The sequence below is a fragment of the Hyla sarda genome, chromosome 3 (genome assembly GCF_029499605.1).
Source record: "Hyla sarda isolate aHylSar1 chromosome 3, aHylSar1.hap1, whole genome shotgun sequence".
NCBI lineage: Eukaryota > Metazoa > Chordata > Amphibia > Anura > Hylidae > Hyla > Hyla sarda.
Genome location: NC_079191.1, coordinates 47,147,653 through 47,171,979, shown reverse-complemented (window position 1 = coordinate 47,171,979; position 24,327 = coordinate 47,147,653). Strand labels below are relative to the sequence as shown.

At 42.2% G+C, this 24,327-nt stretch overlaps 1 protein-coding gene across 5 annotated transcripts in view; it reads left to right on the top strand.

Annotated features, from left to right (window-relative positions):
* KIDINS220 (kinase D interacting substrate 220) overlaps positions 1-24,327 on the top strand; it is a 188,457-nt gene that overhangs the window by 85,379 nt on the left and 78,751 nt on the right. For 4 of the 5 annotated variants that reach the window (XM_056564135.1, XM_056564134.1, XM_056564131.1 and 1 more), the window contains exon 22: positions 3,555-3,717. In XM_056564135.1, coding sequence (XP_056420110.1) covers positions 3,555-3,717 — 163 coding nt within the window. Of the gene's footprint in view, positions 1-3,554; positions 3,718-15,119; positions 15,184-24,327 lie in introns of those variants that run through there. The other variant, XM_056564136.1, reaches the window with a different exon arrangement.

The following is a 24,327-nucleotide window of genomic DNA, read 5'->3' as shown; positions in this document are numbered from 1 at the left end:
GGCGGTGATGATAACGGGGGTCTGGATGATAACGGGGGTCTGGATGATGACATGGGGGGGATGATGTATTTCCCACCCTAGGCTTATAGTCAAGTCAATAACCTTTCCTGGGATTTTGGGGTGAAATCAGGGGCCTCGGCTTATATTCGAGTCGTCTTATACTCTAGTATATACGGTATACTGTGGCCAGCATATATCTCTGTATGCCTATACGCTGACATATGTTGAATTTATACATTTGGGGATAATCCTGACTGACTTTGATGTAGCAAAAAAAACAAACAAAAAAAAACCTTACCGTCAACCGAGCCTTATAATTGTAAAGTATTCTGATAAGTTCATACACTTATAGGAGGAGATCAAAACCTGTCCAGAGGAAAACTTGCTGAGTTGCCCATAGCAACCAATCAGATCGCTCCTTTCATTTTGCAGAGATCTTTTCAAAAATGAAAGAAGTAATCTGATTGGTTGCTATGGGCAACTCAGCAAGTTTTCCTCTGGACAGGTTTTAATACATCTCCCCCATAGTGAAGATGGAGCTTCCTATAGGGCCCATGCACACCGCAGAGTTTTTGTGAAATTCTTCACAGCCAGAATAAATCAGCACTTTAAACACATCACCATTGGCAGCAGTGCAGTTCCGGTATGAATTCTCTGAAAGAATAAACATGCTAAAAAAAATTTTTGGGGGGGAGTCCGAAATTGGAATTTTGCCATGGAAATTGTGTGGACAGGACAGCAGAATCCCATTAAAAACAAGGAGAGGCTGCTGCAACAGAATCTCCACCAGGAATTTCTCTGGACTGAAATTCTGTAGTGTGCATGGGCCTTCAGACTGCTAAACCTGTGGCTCTCCATCTCTTGTAGAACTACAATTCCCAGAATGTGGTTGTGAGGGCTTGCCGGGAATTATAGATTTTACAGCTGATTTGCTGCAGTTTTAGATACATTCAGTAGGATGGTATGAGCTGCAATTCCAGCTCTGTCTACTGCCCAATGTATAAAGCTGAAGATGCTGCTTCACTCCCATGAATATCGTTTTCCCTTCAGTCAGCTGAATGATGGAATTACTGGAAGTTGCACCCCCACCATTCAGTCGGACCCCCCACCCCAGGGATAGGCCATCAATAAAAGTCCTGCACAACCCTTCTAGATTAGACACCACGTTTTTGCTATACATTTCCCGTATACTGTTTCAAGTTAAAAACCGAACAGAACCGTATAGAAAACCATATGCATTGACTTAACATTGTAAACCATTTGTCAAACGCATCATCCGGTTTAGTCAGTTTTGCATCTTAGGGTGGGTTCACACACCACAATTTTGCTATACGGTTTTATAAAAAAAAAAACAAAAAAACTTATGCAACAGTACAGAAAACCGTGCCCATAGACCTCGCATTCAAAACTGTATGCACCATAATGTATACAGTTGTCTCCGTTTTTCAAACCATACAATTTTTTACTTTTTTTTTTTTTTTCCGGACAGAAAACCCTGGCCTACCACTGTTTTTGTTCCGGGTGAAAAACCGTATTAAACTATATACCTTTTTTTTTTTTTAACGTGTGAGTCAATGGGAACCATACAGAATCATATGTACGTACAGTTCCATCCGGTTTTCACCATCCAGTTTTTGGCTTTGTACAGTTTTTTTTTTCCTTGGAATTTCAATCAAACAAGTGAAACTTTATTCATAATGGAGTGAAAAGTTTAAAACGTATACATTTTTTTTCTTAAAAAACGGATGCAACCGGACATCCTATTTCAAACCGTATACAGATAAAACTTTGTACACACGTTTTGATACAGTTAAGTCAGATTTTGAGGAACCAGTTTTTTTTTTTAATCAAAAACCTGATACAGGAACTGTATTGCAAAAACGTAGTGTGAACACAGCCTAATACGGTTTTGTCCGTTTTTTTACCCGTATCCAAAACCGTAGTCTACCACGTTTTTGGTCCAGGTGAAAAAAAAACGTATTAAACCGTATGTTTGTTTGTTTTTTTTTTTTAACATGGGAGTCAACCGGACATCATTTTTTCAAACCGTATACAGTTTTTAACCGTATACTAACTGAAATTTGTACACTTGTTTTGCACCTTATACGGTTTTGTCTGTTTTTTTTCCTGTACCCAAAACCGTAGTCTACCACGTTTTTTGGTTCGGGTGAAAAAAAAACCGTATTAAACCGTATACGTTTTTTTTTTTTTTTTTAACATGGGAGTCAATGGGAACCGTACAGAACCGTATGTGCTTATGGTTCCATACAGTTTGCACCATACGGTTTTTGACTTTGCACAGTTTTTTTTTCTTAGAATTTCAATCAAACAAGTGAAAACTTTATTCATAATGGAGTGAAAAGTTTAAAACGTATATGTTTTTTTTCTTAAAAAACTGATGCAACCCGACATCATTTTTCAAATCATATACGGTTTTTAACTGTATGTGGGTTGAAATTTGTACACACGCTTTGATACAGTTTAGTCAGGTTTTGAGGAATCAGTTTTTCATCAAAAACCTGATACGGGAATGTATTGCAAAAACGTGGTGTGCATGCACCCTTAGTATGGTGGCACTCCTCTATTGAGATCCTTGTCCCCTACATTGTTTGTCTATACCGGCTCAAGTGCCTGATACCGCCATATGCTCCTGTTCTCTTGTTCAAGTGAATGGAACTGAGAGGCATTATAAGGCACAGCCACACTTATGGGTTACAGTCTGATGATATGGTTGACACTGGTTTATAAAACAACGCCGACATAATTGTGCGGCTATACCAGTGTTTCCCAAGCAGGTGCCCACAGCTGTTGCAAAACTACAACTCCCAGCATGCCCGGACAGCCAAAGGCTGTCCGGGCATGCTGGGAGTTGTAGTTTTGCAACAGCTGAAGGCGCTCCTGCTTGGGAAACACTGCTTATAGTTGTAGTTTTGCAACAGCTGGAGGTGCCCTGCTTGGGAAACACTGCACTGGGCTGCTGCCTACTGGCATAATTTTGTCCACCTTTGGAAACCACAACGTCATCCGACGTACCCTCATTGTCACCGTGACTTCATTAACAAGAAACCATTAATCATCCCTACCCATCAAGTATTGATAGTCTATTTTGATGTTGTATGCAGGTATGTAGTCGTGTTTTTATGTGTTTGTGTAGTTTTTAGCATACAAAGAATACTGGACATGGTATACACTGCTATGTTGTTGTCCTTGCAGCGCTGGGGTCTTGGGTTAAAATCCCACCAAGGACAACATCTGCAAAGAGTTTGTATGTTCTCTCAGTGTTTGTGTAGATTTCCTCCCGCACTTCAAAACATAATGATAGATTTCAATTGTGAGTCCCAGTAGGGACAGGGATCAATTTGAGTTTATAGCACTGCAGAATCTGTGTGCGCTATATATATATAAAGTTCTGAGCCCTATGTACATTGTATTTTCATTGATCCGGGACCTTTGCATATACACATGTTCTTTGGATCTGTTGTGTTCAATGATTTCCTGCGGCTGCACTTCTGTGTTACTCATCTGTGTTTTTTTTTTTTTTTGTCTATTTATAGGAAGGTTATTAAGAGCCAATCAGATTACTTTTAATTGGGACAGATTGGCATCATGGATTAACCTTACAGAGCAGTGGCCGTACAGAACGTCATGGCTGATCCTGTACCTGGAGGAGACCGAGGCCATCCATGATCAAACCACATTGAAAACTATATATGAGAGGTGGGTATTTCCTCATAGACCTTAGTGTAGATGGTGAGAATTGGTTCCCAGCTGTTGCGAAACTACAACTCCCAGCATGCCCGGACGGCCAAAGGCCTGTAATGTAACTTCTGCAGCAGTACCAGAATACGATTGTTCAGTATCTGTAGTTCAGATGTTAAGGCCCTGGGTTAGTAGTCATGTTCCTCAGAGAGTCTTTGCAGCTGGATGGTGGCAGCACTCACATCCTCCAGGTGCCTCTCATTGTATGAGAGGTCTCGAGGGCTTTTTTTATTTGCATATTGTATGTTGAAGCTTGCGTCTCCTTTGTTTTGATCATTCGGAGGAAATTACCGACTTAATTGTGACTTTATGCCAGTGGGTCTCTAAACAGTAGCCCTCCAGCTGTTGCAAAACAACACCTCCCATGTGTCTACTTCTATCTATCTATCTATCTATCTATCATTTAAAGGGGTACTCCACCCCCAGACATCTTATCCCCTATCCAAAGGATAGGGGATAAGGTGTCTGATCGTGGTAGTTCTGCTGCGGCACCCCAGTCATCCGGTGCACGGAGCGAACTTCACTCTGTTCCAGATGACTGGCAATGTGGCGCCAGAGGCTCACGATGTCACAGCCAAAGGCTCTCCAGACATGCTGGGAGTTTTAGGTTTGCAGCAGCTGGAGGCAGCCTGGTTGGGAAACACTGATGTGGAGTCATGCTTTGGTGTAAAAACTGTGCTAAACATTGTGCTGGATATTTCTGCTCCCTTTAGCAGCTGCTGGGCAAAGCTGGCACACTGTAGAGTTCAGTGCAAAGGGCTGTGGCGGGTTTGTGTGGTCCAATCACAGCCCATCTCACACTGAACTGCTCTGGGCTGTGTGTAGCAGAGAGAGGGAGGAAGTTCTCCCCTGTATGGCTTCAGATGATGTCACACCTGCTGGGGAACGCCCCTTCCCAGTCTGTGAATCTGATTGAGACTGAGCAGAATATACAGCATAATATCAAGTCAGAAAACTAAAAAATTATACAAAGGGGGGGGGGGGGGGGAGTGAACTGGGTGGATTATAAAATGTATCAAGATCATGACAAAAAACAAAACAACTCAACACAAAAAAAGCAACACACTTGTTTGTCCTTAGGTTGTGTATGGTTTTGCTTGCAGCTCAGCTCCATTGAGGTAAATGAAGCCAGGTTGTAGTACCACTAGGTGTGGTGCATTTTTTGGAAGAAATTAGCTTATTTCTTTTTTTTTTATTCCTGGGTAACATCGACCCTTACTAATCCATTAGGTATTTTGGCTTTCCACAATAAAGTGTGTGGGAAACGTTCATTGAATCTGCATTATACCCATAACCATGGAGTGAAGTCCACATTGAAAGTTAAATTCCATGGGGGGAGATTTATCAAAACCTGTCCAGAGGAATAGTTGCTGAGTTGCCCATAGCAACCAATCAGATCGCTTCTTTCATTTTTTTTATTGGTTGCTATGGGCAACTCAGCAACTTTTCCTCTGGACAGGTTTTGATAAATCTCCCCCATGTGTTTTGTCTTAGTCTCAAACAAGTGGCGGCTATTCGTGCATGCTGGGAGTAGTAGTGTCCATATGTATCTCACCAACTAATCATTATAATGTTTTTATTATATTCTTTATTTTATTTGTAATATTTACTAGTGATGAGAGGCAGGGGCCACGTTCGAATTCAGGATATTTCGCGAAAATATTGACGATTATTCATCCTATGTTCGCGAAATTCGTATATTTGCTACGTTCGTTCACTTTTTTTCCCATGCAAAAATTTGCATAAAAATTTGCATGTGAAAAAGCAAAACAAAAAAAAAAACCTAATATTCGGCATTACAAATATGTAGCACTATATTCTAAATATTTGCGAAATCGTGGAGTGCCAATATTCGTGATAAAAATTTGCATTACGAATATTTGTGCTCAACACTAATGTTTACTGCTGAAGCCGTTTTTACATTCTCTAGCACATGCCCATCCTATGAGTTACTATTAGATTTTATTACTGCAGTGTTTCCCAACCAGGGTGCCTCCAGATGTTGCAAAACTACAACTCCCAGCATGCCCGGACAGCCTTTGGCTGTCCGGGCATGCTGGGAGTTGTAGTTTTGCAACACCTGGAGGCACCCTGGTTGAGATAAAATTGGATTACTGTATACTTGAGGATGCAAAACTGCACTGTGCCTTACAGTCAGCGCGAAAAGTCCTCACTTTCCGCCAATATTTATTAAATAAAATGTGGACATTCATTGTTCATGAAGGTTTTAATGAAGCTTTCAGCCACATAACCTAGTTGAGTTTGGAGAACTGAAGTAACTATAGATTTCCTGCAGATGGCAGCATTGTACAGGTCTGGGTTCTCTGTTTGACTCCTAACAACTTGAAGAGGTTTTCCTGGAGTTAAGCTGGGTTCACACCACGTTTTTGCAATCCAGTTCCCGTATCGGGTTTTTGATAGAAAAAACGTATTCCTCAAAACCTGACAAAACTGTATCAAAACGTGTGTACAAATTTTAATCTGTATACAGTTTGAAAAAGGATTTTTAAGAGAAAAAAAAACATATCCGGTTTTAACTTTTCACTCCATTATGAATAAAGTTTCACTTGTTTGATTGAACTTCCAAGAAAGAAAACTGTGCAAAGTCAAAAACTGTATGGTGAAAACCGTATGGGACCGTACGCACATATAATTCTGTACGGTTCCCATTGACTCTCATATAAAAAAAAAAATAATAATAATTATATATATATATATATATATATATATATATATATATATATATATATATATAAATAAAAAAGGAAGATCAGGGCAGCACTCCAATAACGTGAAAAAAGATAAAATTTATTCCATCAAAACAATGTGCAAAACAGCAGCGACGTTTCGATCCTCTCTCAGCTTGAAAAAGATCCTGGAGAGGATCGAAACGTCGCTGCTGTTTTGCACATTGTTTTGATGGAATAAATTTTATCTTTTTTCACGTTATTGGAGTGCTGCCCTGATCTTCCTTTTTTACATTTGGATGGATCATTGGACTTGATCCTTTTACAGGTTGCCTGCACCTTCTCTTTTATATCTTTTGGATTTTAGAGTGCTGTTGCTCCTTTGCTATATATATATATATATATATATATATATATATATATATATATATACACACGTTTATATATAAAATATATATATATATTGCTATATATATATATATATATATATATACACACGTATATATATATATATATATATATATATATATATATATATATATATATATATATACGTTTCCATACGTTTTTTTTTTATCCGGACCAAAAACTGTGGTAGACTAAGGTTTTGGGTACGGGAAAAAAAACTGACAAAACCGTACAGGATGCAAAACGGACACAACCTGATGCATCGTTTGGCATACAGTTTTCAATGGAGAGTCAATGCATACGGTTTTCAATACGGTTCCGTAAGGTTTTCAAATTGAAAACGTATACGGGAACTGTATAGCAAAATAATGGTGTGAACCCGGCCTTACAGATTGATCTTCTAGTGTTCATACATGATACCTGCAGCTAGCAATACCTTTTTGCGTATTTGGGTAATGAGAAATTCATAATGAAGCTGACTGCATCAGAACACAGTAGCACAGCACCCATAGTATTTAGGATGGGACAATACACTTATTCAGTGCTGCTGCGGCATAGGACAAATGTGGTTTATTATGCTGTCATAGCAGTAGCACAGTCTCCTGGTGGTTTTTACTTGTCCGTCTAGTATGAAGCATGTATGTGCTGATGTTTGTACACCTCACCCCCACTTTCAGGAAAAACTGGCATGTGTGTGCATGAACTGTAGCATTATTTCTGACCATTAGATCTTAAACTTACAGGAGTTAAAGGGGTACTCTGGTGGGAAAATTTTTTTTTAATCAACTGGTGCCAGAAAGTTAAGCAGACTAGTAAATTACTTCGATTTAAAAATACTTATCAGCTGCTGTATGCTCCACAGGATTTTTTTTTATTTTTGAATTTATTTTTTGTCAGACCACAGTGCTCTCTGCTGACACCTCTGTCCATGTCAGGAACTGTCCAGAGCAGGATCAAATCCCCATAGCAAACCTACCTTGCTCTAGACAGTTCCTGACATGGCCAGAGGTGTCAGCAGAGAGCACTGTGGTCAGACTAAAAGAAATTCAAAACAAAAAGAACTTCTGTTGTATACAGCAGCTGATAAGTACTGGAAGGGTTAAGATTTTTAAATAGAAGTAATTTTCAAATCTGTTTTAACTTTCTGCCACCAGTTGATAAAAAAAAAATATACACTGGAGTGTCCCTTTAAGGGAAAAAAAATTGATGTACCCAAAATTGAACCTACTGTAATAGAAACAGTGGGATAGAGACAAAATCGTAATCTACCTGTATATGGAATTGTTTAACCAGTTTTCCCCTCTACATACTCCATCTTTAATTTCCAGTTGTTCATGGGCTAGTAGGTGTAGACTAGCTGTTACGTCTCTCTGCACGCACACAAAGGAGGCAATGTTGCTCTTCTATATCTAGTACATCATCAGAGGCAGCAGCAGCATGGAGGAGGTTACAGAGTAGTACAGTGATCCCTCAACTTACAATGGCCTCAACATACAATAATTTCAACATACAATGGTCTTTCCTGGACCATTGTAACTGGAAACCAGACTCAACATACAATACTACAGACAGTCCAGATCTAATACAATACAGAAATGTAGGTGCACTACTGTGGTAGATGTAAACAATACATTGGCTAATCCCTCAACACTGATGTTAAAATTTAGACATTCGCCAGTATATCCTTATATGAAGGACACACCTGAGCCCGCACACCAACGCCAAGGTTTCTCAAGTGGCACGAGACCTAACACTAACCTACCTGTGTGTGATGAGCAAAACAGGGGCCAGTGGGCAATTACGGCAGCACTAGGTCGACTCACAGAGTCCTCCCAGATACCCTCCAGCGTGACTGAGCACACATACAATGGGAGGAGGGAGGCAAGCTGCAAGCCCCACCTAAGTTGGCTGATATAGGTGCCTGGCCTCACAGGTGCTACCCTAATGCTGCCTGGAAGATATTCAAGGCGCATTACATACGGAGTTTACACACGGAGTTTACACACCTCCAAGTATAAAATTTAACCCCTTAAGGACCAAGGACGTACTGGTACGTCCTTGGTCCTGCTCCCGTGATATAACGCGGGGTTACACGGTAACCCTGCATCATATCACGGCGGGCCTTGCGTCCTAGTGAAGCCGGGACCCGCCGCTAATAGTGAAAGTGAAAGCTGCCGGTTAACTCAGTGGGCTGTTCGGGATAGCCGCGGCGATATCGCGGCATCCCGAACAGCTTACAGGACAGCGGGAGGGCCCCTACCTGCCTCCTCGCTGTCCGAACGCCGAATGACTGCTCAGTGCCTGAGATCCAGGCATGAGCAGTCATGTGGCAGAATCATCGATCACTGGTTTCCTATGAGAAACCAGTGATCAATGTAATAGATCAGTGTGTGCAGTGTTATAGGTCCCTATGGGAGCTATAACATTGCAAAAAAAAGTGAATAAAGATCATTTAACCCCTCCCCTATTAAAAGTTTGAATCACCCCCCTTTTCTCATAAAAAAAAAAAAACACACAGTGTAAATAAAAATAAACATATGTGGTATCACCGCGTGCGGAAATGTCCGAATTATAAAAATATATCATTAATTAAACCGTTCGGTCAATGGCGTGCGCGCAAAAAAATTCCAAAAGTCCAAAATAGCGCATTTTTGGTCACTTTTTATATCATTTAAAAATGAATAAAAATCGATCAATAAGTCCTATCAATGCAAAAATGGTACCGATAAAACTTCAGATCACGGCGCAAAAAATGAGCCCTCATACCGCCCCGTACACGGAAAAATAAAAAAGTTATAGGGGTCAGAAGATGACAATTTTAAACGTATACATTTTCCGGCATGTAGTTATTTTTTCCAGAAGTCCGACAAAATCAAACCTATATAAGTAGGGTATCATTTTAATCATATGAACCTACAGAATAAATATCAGGTGTCATTTTTACCGAAAAATCTACTACATAGAAACGGAAGCCCCCAAAAGTTACAAAACGGCATTTTTTTTTCAATTTTGTCGCACAATGATTTTTTTTTTCCGTTTCACCGTAGATTTTTGGGCAAAATGACTAACGTCATTACATAAGCCATCATATGGATTTTTAGGTGCAAAATTGAAAGTTATGATTTTTTAAAGGCAAGGAGCAAAAAACGAAAATGCAAAAACGGAAAACCCCCAGTCCTTAAGGGGTTAAACAAACAACAAAAAACGTGGTCTCAAATGGCTGGAGGTGCTCAACACCAAATGCGGTTGTGCATTTATACTGGGGGAGCAGATCCTGCCCTTGTAGTCCGTTGCTAGGGGCGATCCCCAGCATAAAAATGCATACAATGGAGGATGCCTGCAGCGGACTACAAGTGCCACAATAGAATCCTACACCAGATAGACGGTGTGGATGTGATGTGTAACAATTAGAATAATACAATACAGGTATATGGGTGCACTACTGTGCACTCAGTGTTGAGGGATTAGCCAATGTCATTGTATACATCTAACATAGTAGTGCACCTAAATTCCTGTATTGTATTCTAATTGTTACACATCCACACCGTTTATCTGGTGTAGGATTCTATTGTGGCACTTGTAGTCCACTGCAGGCATCCTCCATTGTATGCATTTTTATGCTGGGGATCGCCCCTAGCAACGGACTACAAGGGCAGGATCTGCTCCCCCAGTATAAATGCACAACCGCATTTGGGGTTGAGCACCTCCAGCCATTTGAGACCACGTTTTTTGTTGTTTGAGACAGTCCAGATCTGTGAAACATGTCAATGGCTGGAGGAACTGACCAATCAGAATGGACATTTTACTGGTAAAACCCCTGTATTACTGAAGTGTATGCACTGACTGGTGTCTGGTAGCGCCTCCTACAATACAGGGAGGTATTACATGTTCTGTACTCCTTACCTGTACCAGGGTTAGCTGCTCCTGTGGGCACCAGGTGAGGGCGGCTCCATGTTACTTTTTTAGGACACTGTGTACTGTACAGGACCCTGACAAAGCTCCTGTCCTCTACATAGACAGTGATTACAGTTCCCAGCAGATCTTTCTTACTTTTATATATAAGGATTTGCTTTATTTACATTAGTTATCTACTTATTTGTGTTTAATCCTCACTTTTTCCTATTTTTGGATGACATTTTGTCGGCTTCAGAACCAATTACCAGGTTTCTATAGAGTTTTGGTCTCAACATACATTGGTCTCAACATACAATGGTCATCCTGGAACCAATGAATATTGTAACTTGAGGGAGCACTGTACTCTCTATAGTACATCCTCAGAGGCAGCAGCATGGAGGACATTACAGAGCAGTGTAAACTGTGAATCCAGCACTGGAATGAAATATAAGACTTACTAGAGCGTTTAGCAGTTTCTCTCTTTCTCCCTTTTCTCTGTCTCACGGTGCAGCTCCCCCTCTTTGTAGACTTCTATGGGCAGCATGTAACTTGATTCCTCAGTGAGATAATAGTCTGTCTCCTCTCTCATGAGGAACTTGAGCTGTTTTTGTGATTGAGTTTAGAAAAGAGAATGAGCTGTAATACAAAGTTTCTTACTTTTGCCTGTACTATTAATTTAAGCAAAGTTTGTTGATTTTTAAGCTAGTATTGAACCCAACGGGAGCTGGATATACAGCCATATATACACATGCTTTTCATTCTTGGGATAGTTTGGACGGTGCACGGGTCACACTGACCCTCTTCATGCACGGTTGCTGGGGCTCCCTGGAATCTCAATATCCCTGTGAGTTACTTTAATGAGTGAATAAGAGGTTTAGCTGGGATTTTCTTGTGGATTTCGGGCCTGAGAGGTATTAGTGAAATAAATAAATATAAAGTCTCCGTCTGTGCAGGTCTGCTGTTCTCCTCGCCTCTTGCACGGAGCAGATAGGAAACAACCATGTTTAAAGTGGATAGTTAACTCCTGCCATGACTATATCTTTTACCCGCGCTGTCCCTGCCCTTTTACTCTCTGCATCCTTGTCCTGCAGGAGAAACACTTGGGAACGTATCAATAGTTTGCAGATAAATCTTATAACCTCTCTTTCAGCTCACAATCCGAAACCAACACCAATAGATAAAGCATCTGCCCGGAGGTCCTATTCAGGAGTGCAGCTCTTGATGCCCTAATACAGTGTTTCCCAACCATGGTGCCGCCAGTTGTTGCAAAACTACAACTCCCAGCATGCCCGGACAGCCAAAGGCTGTCCGGGCATGCTGAGAGTTGTAGTTTTGCAACAGCTGGAGGCACCCTGGTTGGGAAACACTGCCCTAATGTTAGAACAACATTTGCAAGCTTTAAAGGGGTACTCCGGTGAAAAACTTTTTTTTTTTTAAATCAACTGGTGCCAGAAAGTTAAACAGATTTCTAAATTAGGTACTTCTATTAAAAAATCTTAACCCTTCCTGTACTTATTAGCTGCTGAATACTACAGCGGAAATTCTTTTCCGTTTGAAACACAGAACTGTCTGCTGACATCACAAGCACAGAGCTCTCTGCTGACATCACGAGCACAGTGCTCTCTGCTGACATATCTGTCCATTTTAGGAACTGTCCAGAGCAGCATATGTTTGCTATGGGGATTTCCTTTTACTCTGGACAGAGATGTCAGCAGAGAGCACTGTGCTCGTGATGTCAGCAGAGAGCTCTGTGTTTCAAACGGAAAAGAATTTCCACTGTAGTATTCAGCAGCTAATAATTACAGGAGGGATTAAGATTTTTTTAATAGAAGTAATTTACAAATCTGTTTAACTTTCTGGCACCAGTTGATTTAAAAGAAATAAAAGTTTTTTTCACCGGAGTACCCCTTTAACATTTACAACATTTAAATGGGATTGTCCTTATGATAAGATGCTTCTCAAACATCCCTGCTGGGTATATGGGGAATTGTAAGGTCCTGTGTACATTCATATAGGGGCAAGGGCTAAAAAGACAGGGAGACCATAATAGGTTCCTACTGATGCCGAAATGTTTATTCCCAATGATACTGCATGTTCTCACTGGTATTCTGTTACAATACATTTTATTCCTTGGGTCTTCATGGCAATGTATGGTGCCTTAGTGATGGGCTGTATTCTGCCCTGCGAGCAGACAAGGAGCGGACAGTGCCATAATATAGTATGCGATGTAAAACAAGCTATACGGGGGCGAGAAACGGGTGGCGGCGGCGGTCTCTGGCCCCGCAAAAGCCGCTACAGTTCATTGATTTAAAGCGCCCGCTTTAAATCAATGATCTGCAGCGGTGTCGCCGGAGGGGGGGGGGGTTAAATAGCCGTTAACTTATACCGGAATATTGGTATAAGTTATCGGCTATCGGCCCTAACCTCCACAGGATATTGGTTTTGGCCCTAAAAAAAAAAACGATATCGGTCAATCCCCACTTTATTCATAATGGAATGAAAAGTTAAAAACGTATGTTTTTTTCTTAAAAAATTGATGCAACCGGACATCATTTTTCAAACTGTGTACGATTTTTAACCATATACGGATAAAAATTTTGAGGAATTCGTTTTTCATCAAAAACCTGATGTGGGAACTGTATCGCAAAAACGTGGTGTGAACCGAGCCGAATACTGCTGATTGTATGAGCTTTTTATATGGGACAGATTTATAGCACTTTGCTGCCCTTCTTGTTGGATTAGGATCTGGATGACCGTGATGAGTGTTAGGATCATCAGTACAGATGTATGCGCCATTCAGTCTACACGTATGCATGCTTAGATTTCTTAGGCCTCTTTCACTCTACTGTTATAACATGGTAGTGTGACGGTCATCGGGGCTGCCGGGGAAAATAGCGGGAGAAAAAAAATACAGCGTGCGCCATCTTTTTCTCCCTGCTACTCCCTCTGAAAAACAACAACGCCCAACGGACCCCATTGACTATAATAGAGTCCAATGGGACGCCCCCGTTCAAAAGGATGGATGTCAACCTTGTAAAAAAAATATATATATATCATCGCAAGATTATATATATATATATATATATATATATATATATATATATATATAATCTCTTGCATGATCGTTTTATTTAAAAAGAAACTGACAGATGGATCAACCCCACTCACCTGAATATACGGGGTGATCCTGAGTAAAACTATTTATTCCTTACCCACAATCCATTCAGCTGTTCCTGGGTCCCATTCGCACCGCCCGCTCATCAATATTCATCATCTTCTTCTATATATAGTGTTATCACATATTACACTGGCTTCAACATGTTTTTTGCTTGATTTATCACTGACAGGAAGTTGTGTATTCCTCTCTTCCTCCGGTGGTTGAACACGCCACCTTCCTGCAGACTGCCGGTGCTCCTTAGAGAGATTGGGAGACTGCGATCTGACACTTGTCCCCTATCCTTAGGATAGGGGATGTACGTTTTTAAAGGGGTACAAAGTACTCCTTTAAAGGGGTACTCCCCTGGAAAGCATTTATTTATTTATTTATTTATTTATTATTATTTTTTTTAAATCAAGTGGGGCCAGAAAGTTAAACAGATTTGTCAATTACTCCTATTTAAAAATCTTAATTCTTCCAGCACTTGTCAGTTCTTTTCTTGTTGAATTTCCGTTCTGCCTGACCACAGTGCTCTTTGCTGACACTTCTGTCCATTTTAGGAACTGTCCAGAGCAGGAGCAAATCCCCATAGCAAACCTATCCAAACAGTTCCTAAAATGGACAGAGGTGTCAGCAGAGAGCACTGTGGACAGGCAGAAAGGAAATTCAAAAAAAAGAAAGAACACCCTCTGCAGTATACAGCTGCTGATAAGTACTGGAAGGATTAAGATTTTTTAATAGAAGTAATTTACAAACCTGTTTTAATTTTCTGGCACCAGTTGATTTAAATGAAAATGTTTACCAGGGGAGTACCCCTTTAGGTATTAGACTAGAATTCAAGGTTGTCCAACTTGCGACTGCCCAGCTGTTGCAAAACTACAACTCTCAGCATGCCCAGACAGCCGTTGGCTGTCTGGGCATGCTGAGAGTTGTAGTTTTGCAACATCTGAAAAGCCATAGGTTGGACGCTACAGGACTAGATGACTTTCTACACCATGATGGACCCTGATTTACGCTTCTTAGTGATAGATGTCTCTAAGCACAATAAACACATCTTTATAAATAGCACATGTTTGTCCTGCATATTTCTATAAAACCTCATGTTTGTGGTTGTCCTCGGACTGTCCCTGTACCGGCCGTCACCGGTCACTCAGTCCGAGGAATTCTTGCCTACTAGAACAACATAGTTGCATAATAGAAACCACTGTCTCAAGGCCTTTAGACACCCACGAAGTGAATGTCGAGAAGGGATACATAAGCTGATCTGAAGTCTGAAATGATCTGGGAAAGTCTATCACCAAAGAAATCTATAGAGACGACAACAACCGGGAAATAAGGATCAGCTTGCGCCTTTTCTTTAATAAAGTCTGAGAATATAACAATATCTAGGCTTAGTGTCTTGTTCTTCGTCGTTCTTCTTCCCGTGTTTCCAAACTCCTTCCTGAACTTGTTGTCCTCCGCTTCTACTACCAATGTGTTCATGATGGACGTCCCTAGAGAGGACCTCTTTCTGGAAACCTCGCACCTTTATTTAGCCAGTTTCTGACGTCTTTTTACGTAAAACCTGCTAGTGTTGATGTGCCGAAGACATGCCACCAATATTAGGGAGTTATCTAATCAGGACTACATTCATCCGTTCATATGGACACGATATGTTTTGGTGTCCAATTGGAGACCCCCTCTCTACGAGACCGAGTGGAGGACTGCGGACAAGCAGCGGCCCTTACTGTGGTGCCCTCCAACACCCCTAGACTAATATGGAATCACTTAAGGGTATGTTCACACTGGGTTCACACTGGCGGCAATGAAGTGCTCGCGGAATTCCGCGCAATTAATGAACTGGTTCATTCTTTGTGCGGATCAATTTTAACGATGGAATTCTCTGCCGCTGAAATTCCGCTAGTCTGAACGGGTCCGTGGAAGACCCATTCACACAAGTGGTAATGTTCACCGCGCAAATTTCTGACGCGCAGTTCCGCACAAGGAAATTCCGCTCAAATTACCCAGTGTGAACATACCCGAACTAATCTGTCTTGTAGAAGCTTACGAGGTAATGGAATCAGTTATAGCCTAGGGGGTGATGGATATCATTAGGAGTTTGTATAAAGGAGTAGTGCAGCCATAAAACACTTATCCCCCTATCTGCAGACGCCCCGCAATCTCCTGTACGGGGCCACGGCCCGACATGCCCCCTCCATGTATCTCTACAGGAGAGGCAGACATGCAGCATTCGTGCCTTACCCATAGAGCTGAATGTGAGGTCAACAACACGAGCATTAGCCGCGCAGAGTCGGGGCCCCATATAGGAGATTGCGGGTCCCAGCAGTCGGAGCCCCCGCAATCAGACAATAATCACTTATCCTGCTGATAGGGGATAAGTTTTCAATGGCTGCATTACTCTTAATGGATCCATCACCCATATGCTATAAAGCTGTTGATGTAGTTGGATGCCTGCCACTGATGCTTGTGTTGTCTGTGACCCATAGGCTGATATGGTATTAGATTTAGGCTGGGTTCACACGGGAACCGGATACGGTTGGGGGGAGCAAAAACCTGGCACTCCCGTATCACAGCCAGACCCGACCCGTATCTAATACATTTCAATGAGCCGACTGGAGTCAAACGGTGACTCCAGTCGGCTAATTTTTGCCCCATATCCGGTATCTGTGGCTCGAACCCGCTGTAGTTCCCTCACATGCGAAGTACCCTAAAAGATACCAAGGTACGGAGTAGTGTAGTCTATTATACTGTTCCATACTTTAGCTAAAAATTTACCCCCTATGGACCAATTTAGTTTGTATTTCACCAGTTGGGTTTAGGGAATCTACAGTAAGATTTACCGAAGATCGGTCTCTGATTGGTTTAGTCTTACATAGTTATATAGTTACATAGAAAGTACGGTTGAAAAAAAATGTCCATCAAGTTCAACCAAGAATGTGAAGGGAAGGGGTATGGGTGAATGAAGAAGAGGGGTACTTGAAGTAATTCTACTTTCTGGGTTCAGAGTGTCAATTCAGACTTTACCAAAGAATCAGAGCACTTGGAAAGCAGAACAACTTTTTCAAGACTAAACTAATCAGTGGCCAATTCATTAGATTCTGATTCCACAAAGTCTTCTCATTTCTGTTCGCAGCTTTCCCGAGATATGCGTTAAATATAGTGCAAAAAAAAACATGTTGTGAAAGGTGCCTAAGAGGAGGTACTGCTAGAGCATATACTAGTGGAAAATGTCTCCCAAGCAGTGAAAGCGAAAGGAATGGGGCATTGAATGGCTACCATGATAAAAAAAAAAAATAAAAAAAATATATAAAATCTATTTGTAATACTTTCATTATGAAGAAATGATGACATCATTTTATCTAGAAGAGGTCCTGATGCACAGCTCTGAAGATTACCACTGTATTGACTCACATATCGGCACCACTGAAACTAAAATGACAAATGATGTGTCATTGTGCTTAAAGGGGTACTCCGCTGCTCAGCGTTTGGAACAAACTGTTCCAAACACTGGCGCCGGGAGCTTGTGATGTCATAGCACCACCCACTCATGACATCACGCCCCGCCCTTTCAATGCAAGTCTATGGGAGGGGGCGTGGCAACTGCCACGCCCCCTCCCATAGACTTGCATTGAGGGGGTGGGGCTATGAAGTCACAAGCTCCCGGCTCCAGCGTGCAGCGGAGTACCCCTTTAAGTCAAGCACAATATAAAGTAGCCCAAGTGAGATATTAGAGGGAATCTGCTAGCTGCATTTCACGTTCCTAACTGTGGACACTTTATAAGCTAGGAGACACATGACACCTTCATATATCTGTCTGTCCTTCATATATTCCCATATTTTCTGGTGCCAAGTGTAAAAGAGGCGTTCCCAATTTCCTGAAGTGCTGAAGGCCGGAAAGCCTCCTGGTTCCCACCTCCATCCCTCTCCCTGCTAGATTCTGCGCAGGGCTTGGCTTCCAGCTGACTGTCAATCTGTATGCACCGCACAGGAACAAGATTTGGAAATAGGGCTTGGCTTCCAGTTGACTGTCAATCAGACAGGATTAGAGGAGGAGCTAGGAGGCATACCAGCCCTTTCCTCTTCGACACTTGGCACCAGAGAATAAAAGCTTTCTTCCAAATTATGGAAGTACAGACCTATATGAAAGGTACCATGTGTCTTCTTGTCCTAACAGCCATCTAACAGTGTCTGCCGTTCGGAACATGAATGGCAGCTGACCGATTCCCTTTAAGAGAATGTTTTCCTTCCAGTGTAGGGAATGAGCAAGCGGACTTATGGTGACAATTGAGTAAGTCTTCCCGTCTGTTCCCTGCTGCTGGACCGTCAAGCGTGGCACGCGGGCCCAGTGTTTTCTGGGTGACTGGACAGCCACGTTCGCCTTTATTCCTCCAGCAGCTCGGCCAAGCACATCTGACAAAACATACAGCTATGAAATAAACACGGCCATTCCGAACCAATTTCCCACATGGACCCGGAGAATATAAAGCCTGCGTCCTGTTAGGTTTAATAGCGACGGATGGTTAATGCTTCCATTTTTAGTCGAGTACTTTGTAATGTACACAAATGGCCCAGCTGCAGCCCAGGACGTACAGCGCCATTACCTGATTCTGTGTACGGCAGCCATTAAGGAGGGTACGATCCTATGCCTCTTCCCAATAGCGGCGTCCTCTGTGTGCGTGGGGGGGGGGCAGGGAACGTCTTGTATTTACAGCACGGTAATAACAGCAGGAGATAAATGATACGCACTTATTTTATTATTAAGAAATTTCAGATTTGGTAAAACAATTGGAAAATGGTGTGTTGTTTTTTTTTTTTTTCTTCTTTGCAAGTAGTAAAATTTATTTTTTCCATAAAAAGCCTCATTTGTTTTTATAGTAATTTGATGACACATCTGCTTGCTTTATTCAGCTGAAAAAGGGAAACGTTACTTCTTGGTGTTTTGTGAAATTGCTTGGTTAAATTATTTTCTAAATCGTTCAACTTTTAACAAATGACATTTGATACCAACACTGGGAAGTAATTTGAGCTAATTAAGTAGATCCTTCTATAAACCATCCGAACATTAAGATGACAAACTGTTCATTCAGGATTATTTTAATTGGGACAATTATTGTAATTTTGATGCAATTATGTGTTGAGTTAAAAGCTTTTGTCTAAATCATACAAGGGATTTTTTTTTCCCCCCCGTATCGCAGAAGATAAGAATGATGTAAAAATGGAGATTATCGCATGTTTTTCAACCCTACCGTTTTACCACATGAAGCCTAATATTATGATATAATAGGCCGGATATATCAATTGGTTTACACCATACTTCTGTAAATTTAATAAAAAAGAGTTACGTATATTATGCTAGTAATTATGCGGAGTTTCCCATAATTGACATTGATCGCTTGATCTCTGGGACCACCACTAATCACTCCCTGCTTCATCATGTTGCACTATTGTAGGGAGTAGGAGTTTTAGGGGGGGTTCATGATTCAGGATAGGCCATGTATAGTCGTTGGGGTTTTTACACCTGACCCCTTCATCAGTCAGTTTTTTGCTAGAACCGTGGCACTAGAGAACGGACACGGAAACCGACAACTCTGGAGCTGAGCTGCAGTAACCTGGCATGACCACTACAAAATGTACAGCGCTATCTGCTTCTTGCTTAGTTCACGGTGTATGCCAATGCCATCACTTGGACAATCAACTGAGCGGTGGGGTTGGGGAGGGGAAGGGGGGTTATTGTTGGACCTCCCCCCACTGATTAGCTATTGATATCCCATACTGACAGTATGTTATGATTGCCAGAAAACCCCTTTTAAAAGGAGCAATGGTTGAGCAATTGCGCTGCCCCTTCTTGTCAGTCCCCGAGATTTTGAATAGAATGACTGCCCCTGTATTGTGACTTCACCTTCATTCAGTCCCCCCCATTCTAGTAATTGTTGGGGTTCCCAGCATTAGGGCTTCCAGTAATCCTTTTGATGAGATCTGTAAGAATTCCCCTTTTTAAATTGTAATACATTTGAATAAACTGATAGTAACGTAGGGCTGGGCGGTATGACCAAATGTGTGTATCACGGTATTTTTTAAACTTTTGGCGGTTCCGCGGTATATAACAATATTTCCTACCCCCACCCCCCCCCCACCCCCCTTATTAATCAGCAGCCCACATCCCCATCGGGGTAAATACTCACACATGTCACCCGCATGCGCTGCCCTCCTCGTCCTGTTTGTTGCGGCTGCCGGTGCTGGCACTCTATACTGTGCGGTATCCCTATGCCCGGGCTGCAAAAGGTAAACAAAATAAACTTTAACGCACCTACGTCAGTCTTACGCTGGGGATGGAAACGTCGGACAGCCATCAGCCTATCACCAGCCGCAGCGATGTTCCGCCCCGGCCAGTGATAGGCTGAGCCCACTGTCATGTAAGAAGCCGGCTTCTTACATGACAGTGGGCTCAGCCTATCACCGGCCGAGGCGGAACATCGCTGCGGCTGGTGATAGGCTGACAGCTGTCCGACATTCCATTCCCTAGGAAACAAGTGAGGCCGGTACCGGACCAACGGGAGGTGAGTTTAAAGTTTTTTTTGTTTATTTTTTGCAGCACGGGCATAGGGATATCGCACAGTATAGAGCAGTGGTCTCCAACCTGCGGATCAACGGCTGTCCGGGCATGCTGGGAGTTGTAGTTTTGCAACATCTGGAGGTCCGCAGGTTGGAGACCACTGGTATAGAGTGTCAGCGCCGACGGCCGCAACAAACAGGATGAGGAGGGCAGCGCTTGCGGGTGACGTGAGTAGTACCCTGATGGGGACAGCGCTGGGCTGGGCTAATAATTAATTGGGGGGCAGAACAGCACTCGCAGGTCACATAGGATTAGTTCCCAGATGTGGGGACAGCGCAGTGCTGGGCCGATTCATTCATTCCCGAGGGGGAGGGGCCTAACCGGTATTGCAGTATGGGTTAAAATTCACATCGTGCAGCACAAAAATTTCGGTATTCGGTATGAACCGGTATACCGCCCAGCCCTATAATAAAGTGAAAAAGGCTTCTTTCTTCTCTTTTCAGACTCCTTTCCTGTCTCTCCTTGCCTGTTGTAGGGCCATAGGCACTCTGCGTGCCCCGTAAAGCACATAGACGTCTATGATATGGCAGGCAGTAAAGCACACCATGACTTTGTCTTTGCTTGCTTCTGTATAAAGCGGAATGCATGTGAACGTTACAGTATGGACCAAGAATAGTCTATAGCTAACATATGATGGGGATTAGGATCATATGCATTAAGCCTTAGTTAAACCTTTCAGTTTTACTAGGGCCTCATAATCTGAGACGGTTGGGGAGAGAAAACTGAAGCAATGTCAGTAGTAGATGCTCGGAACAAACTTCCAGCAAATGTGGTTGGTAAATCCATGGTAAATCCATGCCTGGAATAAACATGTATGTATGCACGGAGAAAGAATTCACATCTGCACTCACCTGGGTACAAATTCACTTTTATTTCATCATTATCATGTAAAGGAAAGCCGGCCTGGTGGGATCGGGAAAAGGAGCGCAACAGCCGGAGCTGTGTGGGTGGGCGGCCAACAGCTGGTTTTGCGGCAAAAACCAGCTGTTTGCCACCCACCCGCACAGCTTCGGCTGTTGCGCTCCTTTTCCCGATCCCACCAGGCCGGCTTTCCTTTACAGGATGATGATGATGAAATAGTTGTACCCAGGTGAGTGCAGATGTGAATTCTTTCTCCGTGCATTTAATGCAGATGTCTCCATTTCTAATGCATCTTGCACCCCCTGCTCTCCGGACGTTACTATTCCCCGCTCAGGACATTCCCCCTGTATTTTGCATGACCTCATCTTCAGTAGTGCCATCTCATCTTTCTTCCTACCATCTCTATAAACAAGTATGTATGTAAATGTGTGTGTATGTGTGTATGTGTGTGTGTGTGTGTGTATATATATATATATATATATATATATATATATATATATATATATATACATACAGAATTGCCAAGAAGAAGATGGAGCCCTATTTCCTTAGATCTAGCCCCTCTTCTTTACACCTTACTCTATGACTGCTCATAGGAAACATCAGCCGCAGGGGTCATGTAGAAAGCTGCACCCCTCCTCTTTTTGTCTCGTACGGTAGATAATAGAGACTGTTGGTCTGCTAGGTTATACTCCATGACATGGTCTTATGCCAGAGTCCTGACTCCAAGATACGGTAACTTCCATTTGGCTTGTGAGTCGAAGCAGATGGACATTTTATTCGGCATATGTTACCGCATTCATTTTGTTTACCCTAAAACCAGTTGTACATTCTTGTTACTTAGTCATAAAGGGCACACTTTTTTTTTCTTTCTCTCCCTCTTTTGTGCTAAAGGCATCTTGATCGTCTGTAGTCTTCTGAAGTATGCTTAAAGGGGTTCTCCACCATAAGGTATTTTTAGTACTTACCTGCCAGACAGTAATGGACAGGTTTAGGAAGGATCCATGCTGGTCTTGGAACTAAAGTCAACATAACGCTGTGGCTATCTTTTTGTGAACTGGCTAGTCCCTGTTGGAGTTCCCTCCCTCCAACCACATGTCCCATAATTCCTTGTTTGTAAGTTCATTTTTCTTCCTCCTACAGATAAGCCACCCCACCCATTGAAACACACTTGTGCAATAGACCAGTGTTTTCTGCCCAGGGTGCCTCCAGCTATTGTAAACCTACAATTCACTGCAGAATGATCTCCCTCCCACCCAGCAGTTGCACCACCCATTGAAGCAAAGACGAGCTTCCCCTGAACACCTGACTAGTGATGTAATGTCTCGAGCCGCACTGCAACCTGTTAAAACCTGAGACAGTCATTGTATATGTTGTTAATAATAAACATTGGGCCATTGGCTGTCTGGGCATGTTGGGAGTTGTAGTTTTGCAACATCTAGAGGTCCTCAGTTTGGCGAGCTAGTCTCTAAGCTTTATGGAGGAGAGCAACTTTCCAGCAGCCTTGAGACTGCGCCCTCTTCTCTGAGGAGTCGTATATATGACCCTCGGATTTCTGTAAATGTTAACTCTGCAGAAAACACACTTGGGGGTCATACTTAGCCTTTATAAGGGTTACATTCTCTTCTCCGGCTAAAAATGTAAATGTTCTGCCAATTTGTGCGTCCCTAAAAAGAAGCCTTCTTTCCCTCAAGCTGGCTGAAGTATCTGTGGTGTTTTCTGCACAGAAAGCTTTTCAGGGCCCCTTAGCCTAATAGTCTTTAGCATTTCAACAGCTGGCGAGCCCTTTGACTGCGGCCTTTGTATCAGTAGAAACGCGTCGAGTGGCAATCATTTTTCTCTAGATGGCTCTATTTATCAAAATATAGCTTTCCTTTGTTGGCCCTTATTGAGATGAAACATGAATTCTTTATCTCGCTCGATCGCAGGCATATGATGGCATTCTCGCTCTTCCTGTTTCTCATGCGAAATTCTACATCCACAACAAACCCTCCTTGTGCCGCCGTCCAGAGCTGCTTGTGACAAACTTCACGGCAAACTCAAGTGCGGCCACTGAACGAGCGCTACAGTAGAGGCTTTTATGTGGCGGGCTCGTGGTGTAGGAGGCATCCGGCATTGTGTGTCATACTCGGAAGATTTGCAGGCTAAGGCCTTCATATTGTTAAAGGGGTACTCCACTGGAAAACCTTTTATTTTAAATCAACTGGGGCCAGAAAGTTAAACAGATTTGTAAATGACTTCTATTTAAAAAAAAATCTTAATCCTTCCAGTACTTATCAGCTGCTGTATACTACAGAGGAAGTTCTTTTCTTTTTGAATTTCCTTTCTGCCTGACCACAGTGCTTGCTCTCTGCTGACACCTCTGTCCATGTCAGGAACTGTCCAGAGCAGAAGAGGTTTGCTATGAGGATTTGCTCCACCTCTGGACAGTTCCTGACATGGACAGAGGTGTCAGCAGGGAGCACTGTGGTCGTGACAGAAAGGAAATTCAAAAAGAAAGGAACTTCCTCTGTAGTATACAGCAGCTGATAAGTACTGGAAGGATTAAGATTTTTAAATAGAAGTCATTTACAAATCTGTTTAACTTTCTGGCACCAGTTGATAAAAAAAAAATGTTTTCAGGTGGAGTACCCCTTTAACACAGAATTAAAGGGGTACTTCACTGAAAACATCTTATCAAGATGTTGGATTGTGGGGGTCCTGCTTTTGAAACCAGAGTGTATTTCATCTATATACATTATATACATTTCAATTTGAGTTAGATATTCAGATATTAAAGGGGTATTCCAGGAAAAAAACTTTTTTTTATATGTATCAACTGGCTCCAGAAAGTTAAACAGATTTGTAAATTACTTATATTAAAAAATCTTAATCCTTTCAGTACTTATGAGCTTCTGAAGTTGAGGTTGTTCTTTTCTGTCTAAATCCTCTCTGACACCTGTCTCGGG